At 26.7% G+C, this 20,394-nt stretch overlaps 1 protein-coding gene across 5 annotated transcripts in view; it reads right to left on the bottom strand.

The window, feature by feature from the left end:
* LOC136085996 (adhesion G-protein coupled receptor G4-like) overlaps nucleotides 1–20,394 on the bottom strand; it is a 284,829-nt gene that overhangs the window by 78,308 nt on the left and 186,127 nt on the right. For 2 of the 5 annotated variants that reach the window (XM_065808124.1, XM_065808123.1), the window contains one exon: nucleotides 11,445–11,725. The exons of 2 other annotated variants lie outside the window; for them this stretch is intronic. In XM_065808124.1, the coding sequence (XP_065664196.1) occupies nucleotides 11,445–11,725 (281 nt within the window). Of the gene's footprint in view, nucleotides 1–11,444; nucleotides 11,726–13,937; nucleotides 14,090–14,234; nucleotides 14,294–20,394 lie in introns of all 5 variants that reach the window. One more of the 5 variants, XM_065808122.1, reaches the window with a different exon arrangement.

Genomic DNA, 20,394 nt, shown 5'->3' with positions numbered 1-20,394 from the left:
AACAAGGTGAACTTCAAAAAAAGAATTGGAGTTTTTATATCGAGGACATGGAACAAAAACTCAACGAAAAAGAACGAGTCACGAGTGGAATCGCTCCTGATGAATTGGATGCTGACGACGCCAAAGGTAAAGCTCTTCGTTTAGTCGATCAATACCGAGACGACAAAAGACGAGGACATCATTTTTCTTCCAACATGTTACATCGAGTAGAAAAAGAATACAAAAACGAAAAATTAAAAATATACAAACCTCTCTCCGTTGGAACCGAATGTTATTTGAAAAAATATAAAATAGATCCCAAAGACACTTTTAGCAAATCGACTACTCGCGATCAACCGTATTGGGACACGACCAAAAAAGTAATTATTATCAAAGTCTCTCAGCGCACTAACCCTTCAGTCGAAGGTTATTTACCCGTTTATATTTATAAAGTGGGAATAGTAGGCAATTTAAATAAGACATTTAAAGTAAAACGAGAAGATTTGTTACCTGTTAACGAAGAAGACAAAGACATTTATTATAAAAACTTTAACGAATATGTTAATACATTTTTAAAACCTTTGAAGAAAAAACAGCAAGAAAAAAAGAAAAAATGAACAATTTAACGTTTGACGATGTTTTAGATGTAAATAAATATGATTGTAGCACGTATTATTTTAGCGAAATTAAAAATAAAAATCAAGCTAGCGTGCATTATAATGTTTTGAACGATTTTAGTTTACCCTTGACACCTAACGATATTGACAAACCCACATTTAAAAATAACACCATTTTACATTTAGCCAGTATGGACGTACCTACAAATTTAACTCGAGTAGACGAAAGTCTATCTTTTTCTGAAAACGCTTACGGTTTAAGAATGGAATCCAAACCAGCTATAAAAAAAATGTTGTGCGATATTCAAAACGACATGATTGCTAATCCTACAAGACCCATAAAATATTTTTATCTTGTTACAAAAAGTGTTGTCTTGTACGCTAATCATATCCCTTTACCAGGTGACACGTTTCCTTGCTATGACATATTAGATATGGAAAACATGAGTAGCGATCATTTGAATTTTATGTGGTCCTTTTATGCAACAGGTGGAAGTAAACTCTTTGGTACTATGACACCCCATGGCGGACAAGATGATTTTTTTATTAGAAACTTGGAACTTTATAATTCCAGATTAAATAGAGTGCTCTATTTTTCAGACTTTTTTTCAACTTATTATAATAAAGATGCTAAAATTTCATCATTAAAATATTTTAATCCAAAATTATTATTTGATCCTGACACTGAACTTAGATACAAAACAGCTGTAGTCAATATGCCCATGATCAAGTTTAGTTTAGATGCAAACAACAATGTACAACAAAATTTATTCAACGTCAATACCGCCCCATTTGCTAACAGAACCAACTATAACTTATTGTGGTATTATAAAAAAAGTAACGAATATGCAAGCAACCCTTCTTTTTTACAACCTATTCGATCTAGTTCGACTTCAACCGTACAAGAAATAGGTTTGTCTTATTTTGGTTTTTTTTCAAACAGAACATCTGCAACTGCCTACGTTCTAGAAGATTTTACCAAATTACTACAATATAATTATAATAGTAGTAGATCATTATACGACAACATATACAACTTATCCTTAAACACTCACACTAGTAAAAATTTTGTAATATATGCAAAACATCCGCTTTTAACCGCAACAGAAATAGCAGCTATTTCACCCGAAAGACAGATTATTCTAAACGGTGTAGAAGATACTTTTGTTCGTCCGTTTATTCACATCATGCTGACACCCAATTATAAAAACCCCTCATTATCTTCGGGAAGCTTACTTTCGGATACCAGACCGTTAACTGCCGATGATAATATTCTTAGTGTTGATTTAGATATTTATATTCATAACATATTACCTATTGCAGAAAGTCAAAAATCAAAAACAAAACACATTGTACCGTGGCAAATTGCTTTTTTTTTATTAAAAATATTAACCAACACCAATACAATACCTTTTGAAGGCAACCTATATAACGTAGAAACTAATCTAAACGATTTCAACATACCTTATAATGTCAATATTCATATTAACGCCTTATGGAAAATTTGGAATGATTACGTTGATACTAAAAACCCCGCTACGCCCGGAGTTTATACTACTGAAAAAATGGTACTACCACAATTTGCAGATATTATTAAAGCTGCTTTTGCAAGTATTCGCGCACAAACGGCGAGCAGATTACTCTATGTCACATCATCCGAGTTGGGAGCTGAACCTGTAGAATTATTAACAAGTTTTTATCAAATATGGTTTCCTCTTTCATCTAGATCATCTAGAAAATATTTTCGTTATACTTTGAAAAATATACCTTTAGCTTCTTTACCATTACCTTTTTTTAACGTCGATCAAGTCATATGGCCTGAAAGAGAATTAAAAATGATGGATGTTTTTACCGAAAGTTTAAACGTAACAAACAATTTACTCAATCTCAATTTAAACAACTTGACCTTTGCCGATCATACTTATGCAGGACCCGATTTTAACATGTTTAGTAAATATCTTACAAATATACCCAAAGGTATACCTTCATGTATTCCCCAACCTATTGACGGAGTATCCAATTATTATACTTTTTTTTCTTTACCCTCCTTCCAAAGAAAATTATTATCACCCATTAAATTGAGCGTATTCCTTAAGAGAAACATGTTAGGTTTTAAAATGAGTCATAATTCCTATTCAGATTATGATATCAATTATGTTTCCCCAACCGGAATTATTGGCGAACCCGAAATAAAACCGAATTATTGGCGAACCTTTCAAGTGTTACCTTCCAACTTACCTGATGACATTGTCAAAATGTGGACAGGCGATAACGCTTTAATTGCTAAATATAACGCAGAAACTTTTATTGAAGTTTTAATCTATTGCGAACAAACCAAACCTCTATTTTCAAATAGCATCAAAGTACCTCTTGTCACTACAACTAGTTTTGAAAGAGCGACAACACCGACTCATAAAACATGGTTAAATAGTGTCAAAGCTATATTACAAGGAAATAATCTAACAGAATTGGTATTTTATTGCACTTCGCTCACCGGTCAATTTATTTATCAAAAAAAGAGCGACGGTACGATTATACAAACTTGGACAGACAGTTTGCCTTTAAAAAATATCATTTTAAAAATGTATCAACCTGTTGGAAACAATCCTGTACCTTATACTTTACTTTTACAAAGAGATCAATACAGTTTAACTCAACAAATCAATCCCTTTGTTATGCAAGTCGATCAAAATATGACCAACGCCATGTCGCTAGATTTTAAAATTCAAAAAAAAAGACTCGCTTTCTTAAGATGTGCTCTAGTTCAAATTAGTAATTTTAATAACACTGTTTCCAACTTTCCTTCGACTACAGACACTTATATTTTTATCAAATGCGATCAAGCTATAAATTGTGGAATGTATATGAACAAAATTTATGTTCCCGGTATTGTTGCTTTTTTCAATTTAACAGACTACACCAATTCGACTCAAGTGACCACCAATATTGATTTTACAAAAAATCGTAATCCTTCTATTCAAGGACAATTATCCACCTTTGATATCAACGATGTAGACGACTGGAAACAATCAAGATGGTCGTTTCTTAATTCAAAATCTGAACCGCTCACCTTTAATAATCTTAGTTCTACCGTTTTTTTTAATCCTACGTTAAAGATTCAAATGGTTCCGTTTTACAATTAACTAGTTTGATTAGTATAAAATAATGTCTTTTATTTTTTATTATGATTAAGAAAATATAAAAAGAAAAAAAAGTTGTTATTTATTTTTTTCTCTTACCTATTTACATAAAAAAAAATGAGTCTCTTGTGCGCCAAAGGAAGATATCATAAAAATTTAGTCAATTTAGAAGAAAAAATGATGCAAGAATCAAAAGTTAATCCTAAAGAACAATTCACTCAAATTAAAAATCACATGCAACAATTACAAAATCAACTAACTCAATATTCCACCAAATCCGAATTGCAAAACATGAAATCTGAATTGGATGAAATTAAAAAAATCAAAAATAAAAAAGAAGAAATACCAGAAGAAAAACCTCCCAAGAATAGGAAAAAAAAGGAACAAATCAAATCCAAACCTAAAAAACGAAAATATTCAGAATCTGAAACCGAAAGTTCAGAAGAAGAAGAAGAACTTGTTGAAAAAAAACCTAAAAGCAAATCTAGTCCTTTACACATTTGTTCGCAATGTTTTCAAGAAGTCAATGCTGTTGACAAGATAAACGGTTTATGTAGAAACTGTATTATTCAACAAAGAGCCATATTATCAAGTCCACTCATGCAGAATAACAACGACAAAAAGAAAAAAAAATTGAATAAAAAAAGTCTAATTGAACTTGGTTACACTCGTGCTTTAAAAGACGTTAAAAATAAAAAAATACCATTTAAAAAAACTACTTCAGAATCAGAAGATGAATAAATAGGAAAAAAATGTTTTATTTCTTTTTTTTCAAAAAAAAATGGGTTCGTTAGCTAAATATGTGAGAGACGGTGACGGCAATCGTTATACACCCAATACAAACGGTCATATTACTATTGAAGATGTTTTGGCACAAGCAGACCACGAAAATCGTTTATTGCAAGAAGCAACAAGTGGTAATATTAGTGCTGAATATAAAGCGATATTAAATGAAAAATATCCTGGATTTCAAACAGCTCAAGCTCAAGATGAAGTCATTGCTGTTAATAATCAAAAATTTTCTTACGATCTTACTTCTGACATGGCTAATTTAATTTCTTTTACCACTATACTCAACGAATGGACATATCTACCCGATTATTATATAGATTTTGATTTATTTCTTTATAAAAATGTCAACACGCAAACAAGATTTACACCTACAACAGACGATGAATTAGTCAACAAAGTCTGTCTTTGCTACAACTTTATTCAAGCCTTATTTAAATGTTTAAAATTTTATCCCAACTATCAAATAAATAATACTACTTGTTCGAACAACGCTATCATTAATCGTTCTTATGATCGATTTAAAACAATGCTAGTTAAAAAAAGTTATACAAAAGCGTTTAGAGAGTCGTGGATTAATCCTAGTTTAGGTTTAACAGAAGAAACTGAAAATACAACCCCTATTACTTTTACTGAAACCAAAACGCTTATACAAGCTGCAGACCCTAATGGCCTCATTAGACCACTTACTGGAACACCAGCTCCAGTAGCTCCTGGTTATCAAACAGCGCTAAGAGATAGATATAATGCTTTTATGACTGCAGAAAAAGGTTGTAAATTTAGAGTACCTTTGAGTTTAATATGTGAAATTTTTCAAATGAAAGAATATTTTGGAAAAAATAAACAAGTAAGATTTGAGTTTTATATTGAAAACGATATGAATCAACTATTAGAATGGGTTAGACCTATTACAGACGCACAAGTAACAGCTCTTGCTAATGTAGGAGTAGCTATAAAAAACCCAATGATTTATTGCAATACCTATAGACTCAAACCTAGTTTACCCTTGGAAAAATCTTTATATCTCAACAGTAAAAAAGACGAAATGTATACTTTACTACGTATCGCTCACTACGAACAAGTTGTCACCAATGTAGAAAATGTGACGGAAGTCACTGTTAATTTGGGAAGTATAAAGACAGCAGATCTTGTACCTCACAGCATTATATTTTCTGTTACTTCAAAAAAAGAAAGCGATCATTTAAGCAAAAGTTGTTTTACACCCGTTGAAATGGCTTGCAACATGATTAAAAAAATCACCCTTTATAATTACAGAAGAACATATGTTAATTCAGCAGGTGATACTACTGAATACGATTTGACAAAGCAAGACGATCAATTGTTCCTTTGGAAAAGTTATGTTTCCTTGTTTAAAGGAAATACACCCTCTACTTTTAATATTAACAATATTGCAGATTTTTATACTGCAGACGATGATAGCTTTTTAAGAACTCCTAAACTCTATTTTAGTACTACTAACACTACAGAACCTTTAGTCATCGATAGCACTAGCGATTTTAATTTTATCAACGATAAACCTCCTGCTACTATTGCTGGAAATAATTCGTTTCAAATCAATGTGCAATTTACAGAACAATTTAAAGGTGTACTTGTTATATTTATGCAATATCAAGCTCAAGTTATAGAACAAGGTTCAGGAAACGACACTCAAGTCACCTATATTCCTACCAAATTTAAATCGTCTTAATTTGTTATGAAAAACATTTGTCATTTTATTAAACAAACCCTATTTGTATTTATTATTTTATAAGTAAACGGCTATTTATTTCTAAAAAATTTTTCTTAAATCTAGTTGTTTTTTTTTATTTGTCGCGTTCATGGCTCGCAGACGTACAAGAGGTCACCGTCGTCGACATCATAAAACTCGTAGAGGGAAAGGAAAATTTATTACCAAAGTGAAAAATTTTGCTAAACGCCTTTTGAAATCAAACGTAGGAGGTTACGCTTTGGATTATCTTCAAAAGCAACGCAATGCGTAAAATAGGGTGTTGCACCGCTTGTAAAATAAAAAAAAAATCATATAAAAAAAGAGGAAGAGGGAGAGTTTATTTACCTCCTTTAAAAGGAGCTGGTAGAAAGCGATTTAAAAGACAAAGAAAATACAAGACACTTTAAGAAAAATTAAAAATTTACCCTTGGTATGAGGCTTAAAAAAACAAATGCAAAAAACTAAATTTGATCATGTTAAAAAAACACGACTTTACAATATATAATTACTTTAACCGTCCTCAAACATGTCGTAATGCATAGAAAAAGAGGAAGAGGAAGAGTTTATTTACCTCCGTTAAAAGGCGCAGGTAGAAAACGATTAAGAAGACATTTAAGAAAACGCATGCGTGGTCGATTTCTTCCATTCTTAGGTCCATTGTTATTATCATCACTGATAGCGCGATAAAAAAATGTTTAAAAGAAGACATAAAAAAAGACATAATAAAAGACATAATAAAAGACATAGAACAAGACGAATGCGTGGAAAATTTCTTTTTGGACCTCTTTTAGGAATGGCATCTAAAGCCATTATACCAGCATTTGCTAGCGCTCTTCTACCTACCATTGGTAAAGCTGTTTTGGGTGGAGCTATCTCTGGTGGAATTTCTTACGGAATTAATAGAATTGGAAAATAATATTTTTATAATATATATATTTTTACACTTTGTTTTTTATTATTTTAGTACAAATATAAAATCCCAACAGTGTTCCAAGTAATATAAAAACTCCTAGTAACGCTCCAAATAAATATCCTCCTGCTACAATAACAATAAATAAACTCGAAAGTGTTATTATCGACGCTACTTTCCATGCATTAATACACTTCAAAATTTCGAATATGATTCCCATGCGAGTCGTGTGTACCACCATTATCTATCGGAGGATCTTGTTTATAAGGTCGAACTACTGCTACGGTCGTTGGAGTTTGAAATTGTTGTAACGGTTTGTTTTTTGATTCCATTCGTTATGAACCCATTTCATTTTTTTTCACGCTTTATATACATTTGGTCACGCTTCATTAAATTTTTTTTGTCACCTGATCTTTTTGCGCATGCGCCACCTTTTTTTTTTGAGACCGGGAAATTTTCATCACTTTCATTTCCTAAATTCTCAGAATTAGTCAGAATTGAAGGTTCATTTTTTTACAAGGACCGCGGTTTCAACGTTTCAACGGACCTCGGTTTTAACGTTTTATTTCAACTTTTTTTACACGGTCGGTGACACTGAATCTGAGTCTGACTCTTACAAGAATTGTAACTTACGTTATCATCATATGTTATGAACTTCATATCATAAAAAATCCTTGAAAAATAAACTTCATGGTAATTAAAATTTCCAGAACATATTATTTATCAAGATATTAACAAAAAACTTTATAATCTTTTACGCCATTTTTTTTTCTCAAAATTAAGTTTGATTTTTTTCAACATTTCGCAGCGCTTGCTTAAAGTTAAGTTTAAACAAAAGTTACACTTAAAATTACGCAAAAAATTATAAACAAATGAGAAATCATTCCTTTACATTTTTAACTAAAATAAACAAGTTAGTATAAATGTATTAATAGAGCAACTATTACATATAAACAAGTGCAATTAATATAGCAACTTTTTTTAACAAAAAAAAACAAACAAAAAAAACCTCACAACATTGGGTAATAAGTGAAAATAAATTAAACTTGACAAAAAAATATGAAACTAAATTTAAACAATATTTTAATGGATTATAGGTACATATAAAATTTTGCTGAAAATAAGCTTTATTTGAGACTCAGATTGACATTCTTATGAAAAAATTTTTTCAACGATATTTTGAATTTTACCCCAAATGCTGAAAAATTCTATAATAAATCGTATTGTTTGTCCAGCAACAAAAAACTTTTGTTGTTGCTGGCCTAGGCAACTATTAAAGGCACTATTTTAAAGGAGTTATAATTTTATAATTCAAGAATAGAATCAAAATATTAGTTAGGGCTCTAATGATTTAAAATCTAGTTAAACGAAAACTGCTATTAGAGTAATAATTACTACCTTTAATAAATATTTAATAACAGCGCTAAATTTAATAATATCTATTTAACAACTAAAATAAATTAATGTGGTTAAATTCTAAAGTCGTTTATTTTCAACAAATATTGATTTAACTTTTCAGATAATATAAAAATATTGCTTTTACTGAAAATAAATAAAAATTTCACACTTGGACTTATTAGATGTCACAAATCTTAAAAAGTCAAGATATTCATTGATAGGTATTGTGGTAAGGGTAATTCCTATGAGAGGATTTCATGTCAAACTTTTAGTGTTTATAATATAAGATACTCATTGAAGCAAAATCATTAAGTTAGTTTTTTAGTTAGTTTACTCGCGCTACACTTTTCCGTTACGCAACAAAATCTCAATACAAGTTTGGTCAACTCTTCTTGTTGGTTAAAATATTGCGCAAAATGACTTTATAAAAAGACTTATGCGATAGTATGCAGGGTTCAAATTAAAGCAAAAAAATTGAATAGCAAAAAAATAAGTCCTGCCTTCCTTTCAATTCTAGCGCCACAAGGCGGTAATGATAAGTGGGGGAGGAGGGGGAAAGGGTTAGTATAAAACTTTGTCTTTTTTAAATTAGTTCGTAATTGTTATTTTTTAACATAACATCTCTGATATTTAAATATTGTCTTATAATTTTCTCATTTACTAAAGTTTAAAATAGCGTAAATTACTATTATAATTTACAGATTTAGTTATAATTTAAAGATTAGGCTGCAGTTATAATGTAATGAGCAAGTAACGCATTTAATACTATTAAGATATTACTTTCATTAATTGTTTCTTACTTAACATGATATTTAAAAAATTAAAAGTAAAAATACAAATATTAAAGTAATTAAATCACTTTCTTTAGTTATAGGTAAGTATTTAATATCTAACATAATAAGTGCAAAGTTGTTTTTACAGTATATAAAGCTTGTGCTAATGTATAATAACTTCACAACGCTGTTTTACTGCTGTTTTACATCATTTATAACATTAATAAAATAAAACGCGTTTAAAATGAAACGCAGTAAATAAATAGCTTTGGTCTACTTATAATACTACATAAAACATCAAACCTTATATATGCGCAAAATGAGTCTATAATCTAGAGATGAAACGAAGGAGAAGAAAACATTATATACCACATTTTTTATGATTTATTGTTTGTTGATCTAGCGTATAAAAAGTTTAAGTATAACTATTTTTTTAATTCAAACGGTTTTCAAGTTGTTGTTTTTATTCAAATTGTTTTGCAATAAAGTGAAAGAAAAAATTTTGGTTTAATAAATCGAAAAAAGTTGTTTAATAAAAAAAAAAGAAAAAAAAGATTACTTAAGTTTAAGCATAAGCTTAAATTACTTTTTAGAAAAAAATTCCTTAAACAGAAGTAAAATAAACAATTTTTTTACTTTGAATTATTTATAATTTAATTTTTGGTTCAATTTTTGCAATAGAAAGTTTGTAATTTGAAAACTATTTTCAAGAAACAAAAAAATAATAAACTTCAAAATTAATTCAAAATGTTTTTAAATAAATGAGACTTAAATCAAACTTTCATTCTCACTTGCACTATGTTCTTAATCTAATGTTGTTACTGTATTTAAATATACGCTTAACTTTCAGGAGTGATCGCTATGCCACTGGGTATTACTGGCGCTAAACTAAACTTATAATTATTGAGCATTAAAATTCTTTAAAATCTTTCCAATTTTTTTTTAATTTCAAATTTCAAAATAAAAGAATTTTAGAAGACTAAATTTTTTTTTTCAAATAGATTTTCATTTAAAAAATTCCTAAAAATAACTTTTTGATCTTAACGTTGCTTTAAATGAAAAGATAATATAAAAAAATGGAGTCGGGTTTTCATATTCTATTCAAAATTTCTTGTAAAAATAATTTTTAGTTAAAAGCTTTTATTATGTGTTAACAACATATAAGATATAAACAGAAACATTTGTATGGCTAACTTTTGCAAGTTTAGTTAGTATATTATAGATAATTTTTGAGTGACGTACTTTGTGACTCCAAATAATAAACTTAGACAAAAACATTACTTTTTAGAATGGGTATAAAAAAGGCTAAATAAAAAAAATATATATGCAAAAAACAAAAAACAAATTGCGATTGCGGTACGCTTAATTCGAGCTCTGGTATGGCTTTGAGACAAGCAAAAGTTATAACAATGAAAGGTAAGTTTAGTACAAATACAGATAAAATTTTTTTTAGCTTATTTAATTATTTTTGTTTCAGTTAGAGATAGATTATGTAAACAAACTAAAAAATCAATGGCATCATGTACTAAAATTCTCAGGAACAAAACATGCTTGAGTAAATTATCAAGTCTGTAGATAACAGTGTATATGCCGACTTTTTGGCCTACAACAAAATGGAAAAGACAAGCTTCAACTAAAATAAAAAAAATTAGTTTTTCTTGGTATGCATTTATTCCTTTGTTTTAATGAAAAATATTTAGTCCAAACATTTTTTCTCAACATTTTCTTAAATATGAACACAATATGTCTTGGAGATTTGGGATCACTTTAATGATTATTATTTACTTTTTCAAAACTTATTAATTGTGACTATGTTTTTTTTTTTCAGTGTGCTCTTCATTATCTCTGCATTATTTAGTGTTATATTATTTACATTTTTATTATACAATTGAATTTAATGGCAATTTTGATTTTGTGTCTTTTTTTAGTTTTTATGAAAAATAATGTCTCTCAGTTTTACACACCTACCAACAACACTTGCTACTTATTAACAAACTATTTTCAACTTATTTATTCTAAATAAGTAAGAAATTAATAAAAAGGTATTAATAAATAAAAATTAATAAAAGGTTGTTTATTTAATGTAAAATTAATAAAAGTTTATTAAACCTTGTTTAAATTCAGAAGACTTTGAGAAAAATCATTTTCTGCAGGACAGTCAAATATCTCATCATATGACCACACAGCAATGTTTGTAAAAGTGTCTAAAGTATACCAAAAATCATATGCGTCCATAAACACACAGTAAGCATTAACAACTTTGGATTTATTATAGCTGCAACTTAAGTTAGAATAACCACCAGCTAAGCTGAAATTCAATTTTTCCAATCCAGTAAAATATTCTATCATAAAAGCATCAAATGGATTATATATTGTTGAAAAACAACAATCTAAATATGAAAAAAATTAAATCACTATTTGTTTTAAGTTATTTAATATATTCAAATAAACAAACATGGAATATAAAAAAAGTTTATATATTCAATTTTTAACTGATTAATAAAGTTAGAACTTATTTTTAAATATTTAAGTAATTCATTTTTATCATTTTAAATATCCTACGCATCTTTATTGAATTTCTTAAATTGTTAATTTATATTATTAAACTAGTTAAATAAAAAATAAATATTTTCCAAATTTACTTAAACTATTTTTAATTAGGTATTAACTAAATTTAATGAAAATAAGTTACGAATTTAATAAATTTAATCAAAATATTTATTTTTTTTCTACATTTTCAATTCCGACTGCTATTAGAGTTAATGATGAAAATTATAAAGATAAAATTCAACAGACGATTCAAAAGATTGCAAATTATATGAACAAGGAAAACAAGCTCACAGAAGTGAAATCCAAAGGACTGATGTTCAAGGAAAAATTCTAGAGATATAAGAAACTTTGGAGCACTTAGGAACAGTCACAGTAAAATGATGAGATTTAATTAAATGATGAGTAACACAAGAATATTTTTTAGTAGATATCACATAAAATGCTACCTCATTAAAGCAGTGTCCATTATAGTATTTCTAGAAAAGAGAAGCAATTTTACAACATTGTGATAATGGTTGCACGTTGGCTGCAAAAGCAGGTCCAACTATGTATACAAAGGATTTTACACCTTATCTAAAAGAGAAATTTTTGTTTTCAGAAGATAAAGTATAGACGACTCATCGAGTACATTATCATTTATAAATAAAGGAAGATTATTGCAATATTGAATACCTGAAAAAAAATGAGTTTTATCTGAGTCAAAGCTCACCGGCAACTGAGAGCCCCATGCTCTAGTAGAAGTGAGACCTTTTTCAAGCACAAATACTCCCTCTTAGCAATCAGAAAATGTTGGCTTCTAATCAAGACAAGAATAAATGGTATTATAATCAGCGAACATTGTCACCTTAGACATAAGAGTTTCTGGGAGATCGCTAATGTGAAATCATTTAAGATTCTAAAGTACAAAAACGACACCGAGTTATCAAAAGAATTTAGGAAATTAAAAGATGCTAACTTAAATCCATGTTGTTAAATGAAAAATAATTAGACAATCAATGCTTACAACCCAACAACGAAGTCCTGCAAACTATGCACAAACAAAAAATATGAAATTCCATTTTCCAAAAATAAAAATCTACTAAACAAAAAAAGTGAAATGCTATCAAGTGCAGGCATCGAAACAAATTTCTTCTCGCCCTATTCGACACGGGTGATTGATCAATTTTCTAATTAATTAAGTATTGTTTGTTTGTTTGTTTTGACGTCAGAACTCATTCCATTGCTTTGTTATGTTTTTTCTGTCAATTTCTGTATTTTGTATTTTTTAACAGTTTTTTCTTAATTTAAAGAATAAAATATGGCTAATGATTGCCGAAGGGCATGAAACTTTAAGTTCCATCACAAAGTTGTATTTTTTCAATAAATCAAACTATTTATATATTAATACTGATCTATTTTGTAAACAATTTACTTAATATTGATCACTCTCCAACGAACAAGAGACTTTGTATCATAACTTGGTACAATAAAACAACATATATATATATATATATATATATGAATATATATATGTATATATATATATATATATGTATATATATATATATATATATATATATATATATATATATATATATATATATATATATATATATAAATACATATATATATATGTATACATATATATATATATATAAGTACTTTTTAAAACGTTTAAAAACCTTATTAAAACAAATATTAACGCTTTATAAACGTTTTAAAAACAACATTTGGTTACTGGGAATATCTATCTGTTTTGATGCCAATTAAATCTATTAAAACAAATAACTTATTCTTATTATTATTATTATTACCAAAATTTATTTTTACTATAACCATTACTAGCATGATAATCATTTAAAGGTTACTTAACATTAGTAATTTTACTAAAGAAATTTTTTTTAGTAAAATTTCTTTAGTAAAATTACTTTAATCATTTTTAAGATAAATATCTATAGAAACATTTCTTCAATTTCTTTTATTATTTTTAAGATAAATATCTATAGAAACATTTTCTTCCAGTTTTAACTTCATTACATTTAAGAATATATGTAGATTAAAAATAAATCTTACCACTATGTCCTATAAAAAAAAGAGATATACTGCAATTCATTATTTGTTTCTGATTCGTTAATGAGCTTTCTATATCACTGCAGCTTCTAATAAGGTCTTTTGTGTCAACTGAGTATGCAATTTTAAAAAATCCATAAATGAGATATTTCTTACTAAATAGTTATTGTATTTGTTTAAAACAATAAATAAACTGTATGTAAGAAAAATATTTAATATAGATCCAATTAGTAAAAAACTCAATAGAAAAAAACTCAAAAAGATTATTTAATAACAATGATTTTATTAAAATTGACTTACATAATCAAATCACTTTTAATAAAAAGTAAAGGTGAGAATCTTTTAAACCATTTTTCAAACTAAATAAAAACTTGGTAATTATGTATATATGAATATATATATATATATATATATATATGAATATATATAAACCCTTAGATGTTGTCCGAAAGTTTTTTCGATATTTTGTTGACAAAAAGTAAAAATTAAAATGCAAGACCGGAATTTTTTTTTTTTAATAATGATAGACTGCCTGCCCCAACCAAACCCTCAGTCGATGTAGCAGCACTCCCTTGCGGGTCAGGCTATTTGTCAGTCGATGTAGCAGCACTCCCTTGCGAGTCAGGCTATTTGTCAGTCGATGTAGCAGCACTCCCTTGCGAGTCAGGCTATTTTTCAGTCGATGTAGCAGCACTCCCTTGCGAGTCAGGCTATAAGATAGTCGATGTAGCAAAACTCCGCGCATGATTTACAGTAAAAAAAAATAAAAATAAAAACATTGTTTATATTGTTAAAAACATTCAAAATGTTATAAAAACATTCAGAATGTTTTTAAAAACATTCTGGTCAATTAAATTTGCGTTTTTGTGGTTTTTTTAAAAAACGATTAATTTGTAATTAAATTAATGGTTTTTACTTTCGTCCAACACGGAAATGTTGGACGAAAGTCAAAAGTAATTAAAAGTGACGTATGTGTTGGCGTAAGAATCACTTTTTTCCTTCCGCTCTTCCTAAAGCCAACAAACTATAGAACTATATATATATATATATATATATATATATATATATATATATATATAAAAGTATTTATTTATATATATATTTATATATATATATATATATGTATATATATATAAATATAAATAAATATATATATATATATATATATATATATATATATATATATATATATATATATATATATATATATATATATATATATATATATATATATATATATATTGTTGTTTTGATTATGTAATAATAATCAATTTTTTCGATTTGAGAGTGATTAAATAAAGTGAAATAATCACAAAATAGATCAATAAATAAATAAAAGAGTAGGATGAAAAAAAACAACTTTTTTACGGTACTTAAAGTTTCATGCCGTTTGCGGCACTCATCAGCCATATATTTAAATCAAGAAAAAACCGTTCAAAAATACAATTAAAAAACCGTTACAAAATTAAAAAATTAAAAAAAAACAATGGAATGAGTTCTGACGTCAAATAATAATAATAGTAATAATAATGACAATAATAATAGTAAATATAATGATAATATGGAAAAACATCTTTTTTAATCGCCACTGATTAAAAAAGATGTTTTTCCATATTATCAGTATATTTATTATTATTATTGTCATTATTATTACTATTATTATTATTTGAAGTCAGAACTCATTCCATTGTTTTTTTTAATTTTATAACGGTTTTTTAATTGTATTTTTGAATGGTTTTTTCTAGATTAAAATATATGGCTGATGAGTGCCGCAAACGGCATGAAACTTTAAGTATCATAAAAAAGTTGTTTTTTTCATTTTACTCTTTTAGTTATATATATATATATATATATATATATATATATATATATATATATATATATATATATATATATATATATATATATATATATATATATATATATATATATATATATATAGTACCGCAAAAAAGTTGTTTTTTTCATCTTACTCTTTTAGTTATATATATATATATATATATATATATATATATATATATATATATATATATATATATATATTTTATATATATATATATATATATATATATATATATAAATATATATATATATACATATATATATATATATATTTATATATATATACATGTATATTTATATATATAATATATATAATAATATAAATATAGGCGATAGTGGTGTTGTGATAAAGCTCTCGTTTCATAAACGAGAGGTTTCAAGTTCGATTCCCAACACGTCCCTGGTAGTACCGCGCTTTAGCTTTCTTTTGCTTTTTTTATTAAAGTTAGAAAAAAAATTTTTTGTTTTAAAGGCACTAGTATTTAAGTAATTTTCAATTTATTTTAGCTACCTCAACTATATTTTTTTTCAGGTCCGTAAAATTAATTAAAAAGAAACTGCTTTTTAACGTAACTGGGTTACAAAACTTAATTTTAAAAACTTATTGCGACATTTTATAACAATGGAATGTATAGAAAATTTGCTTTTTCAAAAGATAGATCGATTTTGAAATATCCATAAAGATTAAGGTTAACTTTTTTTTTGCCAATTTAGAGTAAACTGCTTTCGAAAATAAATGAAAAAAATTAAAAGGTTTCAGTCTTATTACTATCGCGCAAATTTAATTTTTAAATTAATGAACTTTTGATCGTTAGCTTGGTATTTTTGTTTAAATGACGAAAACGAAAAAACAAAATGCAAAATTTTTCACAAAGTTTTGATTCTTATATATATTTTTTGACTTTTAAAATAATAAAAATAATAATCACAATAATTTAAAAGTTTAATTAAGATCTGTTTAAATTAACCCTTAGTAAATGTGATTTATTTATCAAACGTAATTTTTTTGAATTATACTTAATAATTATAAAATATAATATATGCCTTTTAAATCAAAAAATATTTTTTTAAATATCATATGTCTTTTAATCAAAAAAAAAAAAAAAAATTATGTTCTTCTAAATTATATTTTGTTTATTTATGTTTACCAAAGTTATCTCTACTTCTAATTATTTCATAATTATCTTTTATTTAAGAGGCGCCTTAAAATTACATTTAAAAACTAATAAACAATAACAACAACAACAATTAGATATTTATTTTACTCAAAACTTACTATCATTTAATTACAATAGCATATTAATAATAACATTAACAATAACAATAATAATTTTTAAAAATAAAAATATGAATAAGATATCTATAAAATTACATATAATGAACCAAAAGATCATTATTAAAAATAAAAAATTAAAAGATGATTGACAAGGAAGGAATAACTCATGCAGAAACCTGATAAAGAAGTGACACAAAATAATTATATTAACAATATAAATTTAAAAAAGAATAATAACAGAAATATTAATATTATTCATTAATAGAGCAAAGGTAACTGCAAAATAATAGTATAACAATAGTAAAAAAACAAAACAATAGTATTTGTTACAATTATTATAATAATAATAGTAATAATAGAAATAGCAGTAATGAAAAAAAAAAAAAGTTTTAAATACTTTACTAAATGGTTTTGTTTTTATTCAAATAGTTATTAAAATAGAAGACTTTTGCAATAAAATACATCTATTTTGTTAATATTACAAATATTACGCAATTTATATATATATATATATATATATATATATATATATATATATATATATATATATATATATATATATATACTATGTAATGTAAATATTGATTAAAAAATTAAAGTATTTAAACATTTATTAATGCTAATTATGTAAAAAGTTTATAACTGCTAAAATTAAATTTACTAAAATATAGTTAATAAATGTTTAAAATTTTTAAATTTTCTTTAAATTTTTTTTTATTACAAAACTATAAATATTTACAAAATTTTTTGTTATTTCTGCAAAATGAATAAGCATATTTTATTTGCAATAAGTTTTACACTTTTTTTTATATATCTTTGTTTATATATATTCTTTATTTTTCTTTATTTTATTATTCTTTATTATTCTTTATTTTATATATATTCTTTATTTTATATATATTCTTTATTTTTTATATATTCTTTATTTTTTATATATCTTTGTTTATATATATTCTTGCAACATGCGTTTACACTATTAACAAAACTTTTTTACATAAGTTTAACATTCATTTATGGTAAATTATTTAACAATATATTTGAAAAAATTTCTTGACTCTATATGTATATATATATTTTTGTTTTTTGTACTTTTAATTTTTTTGTGTTTTTTAATTTTTTTGTGTTTTTAATTTTTTATTTTTGTGTGTTTTTTGTATTTTATTTTTGAGCCGTTGTGCGGAAAGAAATTGAGAATATGGAAAAAGTTTGAATATGAAGTTGGTAAATATTAATTAAGTATATTAAGTAAAAAAATTTTTATTAACTAAAAATAAAAAATAGAGGACTTTTACACAAAGATCACGTTACAAAATCCACAGAAACATGCAAATAATAAATTATTTATCATAAACTAAGGGCTGGCAGTAATTGTCTAATCATATATAACAATTTTTTTGTTGTAAAAAGGAAATTATATTTGCAGGGAACAAGAACATTTAACTAAACATTTAGTTCTTGCTATGAGCCTGTGTATTAGTTTAGCTCATATGTTTAGTTTCAGGTTCCCATTATCTATTTGGCAAAAAACGTTTTTAATACAAAAAAATTGACAGAAAATGTCCGTGGTATTTCCTCGGACATGATAATTATATTTTAGGTAGATTTTCAAATTCTGCTTAATCTATAAGATCACGTACTAAATGTAAATTTGAGAATATTTTTCTACCTGGGATATTGCAAGTTTGATTTGGTTCTATAATTCTATATCATAACTAAGGGCTAGCAGTGATTGTCTAATCATATATAACAATATTTTAGGGTGTTAACAAAAATTCGGGTTAGCGTTTTGTCGCTCCCGCTGGATTTCGTTTTCAATCCTTTTTATTTGGTTTTTGTTTTTCGCTTTTTCCTGAATCGATATATGTTGTAATTCAGCCCTAACAAAAAGTTTGCAGCCTTCTTACAATCTTAAAATTGACTTATAGTTTTTAAGTTTTTAAGTTTGATAGTCTTTCATTAAGAGTTCAATTTTTTGCCTATGCGTCTCTATTATCAATAGGAAACAATTTAGTTTCCAGTATCCTAGTCCTATCCTAGTTTTACTAAAATTGACTGTTGTTGTTAGGAATTCGTGGTCGGAAAAAGAGTTGGTGAGAATTTTGGTGTATGTTGACTTTTTGGCGATTTTATCAGGGCAGTAAATTCTATCGAGTCTTCATTTTACCTTCTAATTTCGCCATGTGAATTCTCTTTTGTTTGGATATTTAAAACGAAAAACATTTATTAGGTTATACTTACCTTGGAAGACCTCGATTTTGTCAATGCCGTAGGTGCAATATTTAGAGTTGTTTGTGCTTTCTGTGTCGAGCGGCAGGCTTTCGACCATGTTGAAATTTCCGGCCAACAGGACGGGTAGTCCTGTGTCCTACGAGATGTCTCCAAGGTCGCCGAAATATTTGCGCCTTTCTCTCGGCGCATTAGCAGCATAAATACTCAGGACCTGCATTTTGTGTTCATCAATTTTTATCATGACATTTAATATTCTCCCTTTATTGTCGTTTAGGGAAACATTAGATTTAGAGAAAACCACCGCCCCACAACAGTTATGACTCGGGCCAGAGTTCCAAATAGACTCGCCAGTCCATTCATCACTCCACTGTTTAACATTAGAAGTTGTTTATAATGTTAATAATGTTGCACATTAATATATTAATAGCCACTATGGAGAAGAACTGCTTTCCTAATTTAATAACTCGTGTAGCTTAAAAATGAATATAATATTTTTACAACCTGACATAAAAAACACAAACATCTAAACCTTAGTCATAAAGCACGAGTTTTTGATTGAAATGACGTAATGCGAACTAAAAGACACACTGGACCATAAAATTTCACAAAAAAGCGCTAACTACAACAATACGAACTACAACAGCTTCAGCGCATAAACAAAAACATGACATGCATTATTAATGTAAAACATCAAATAGAATAAAAAAGATCGAGAAATAGAAATTTTTAGTGAGAGGAAAAAAATCAGAGTTTAGAAAATAAAAGTTCCAAAAAATAGTTAGAGTTGAGAACAAAGCATTAAAAAATAAAAAAATAAAAAATAAATAAGGAGAGAAAAATTTTCTTAGGATTTCTTTTCCGCACATGCTTGGCTTTAATAGTCCACGTCAATAAATAAAATATCAGCTTCGTCCTTTATTTTTTATGTTTAAAATACTTTATCCCTTAGAGCGCGACGAGCCACAATCGTGGCTATACCGTCAGAGCGCGAAGAGCCACGATCGTGGCTTTAAAAGTGATCTTTGAAACTATGACTTTTTACAGCAAAATACCGCTGTTCATTAATTAAAAATGGTAGCATTGAATAGACAACGTTTTTTTTTATCTTTCGGT

This window comes from Hydra vulgaris, chromosome 10 (assembly GCF_038396675.1).
Source record: "Hydra vulgaris chromosome 10, alternate assembly HydraT2T_AEP".
Taxonomy (NCBI): domain Eukaryota; kingdom Metazoa; phylum Cnidaria; class Hydrozoa; order Anthoathecata; family Hydridae; genus Hydra; species Hydra vulgaris.
Note: the sequence above shows the minus strand (reverse complement) of the source record. Positions and strands in the feature narration are given on the sequence as shown.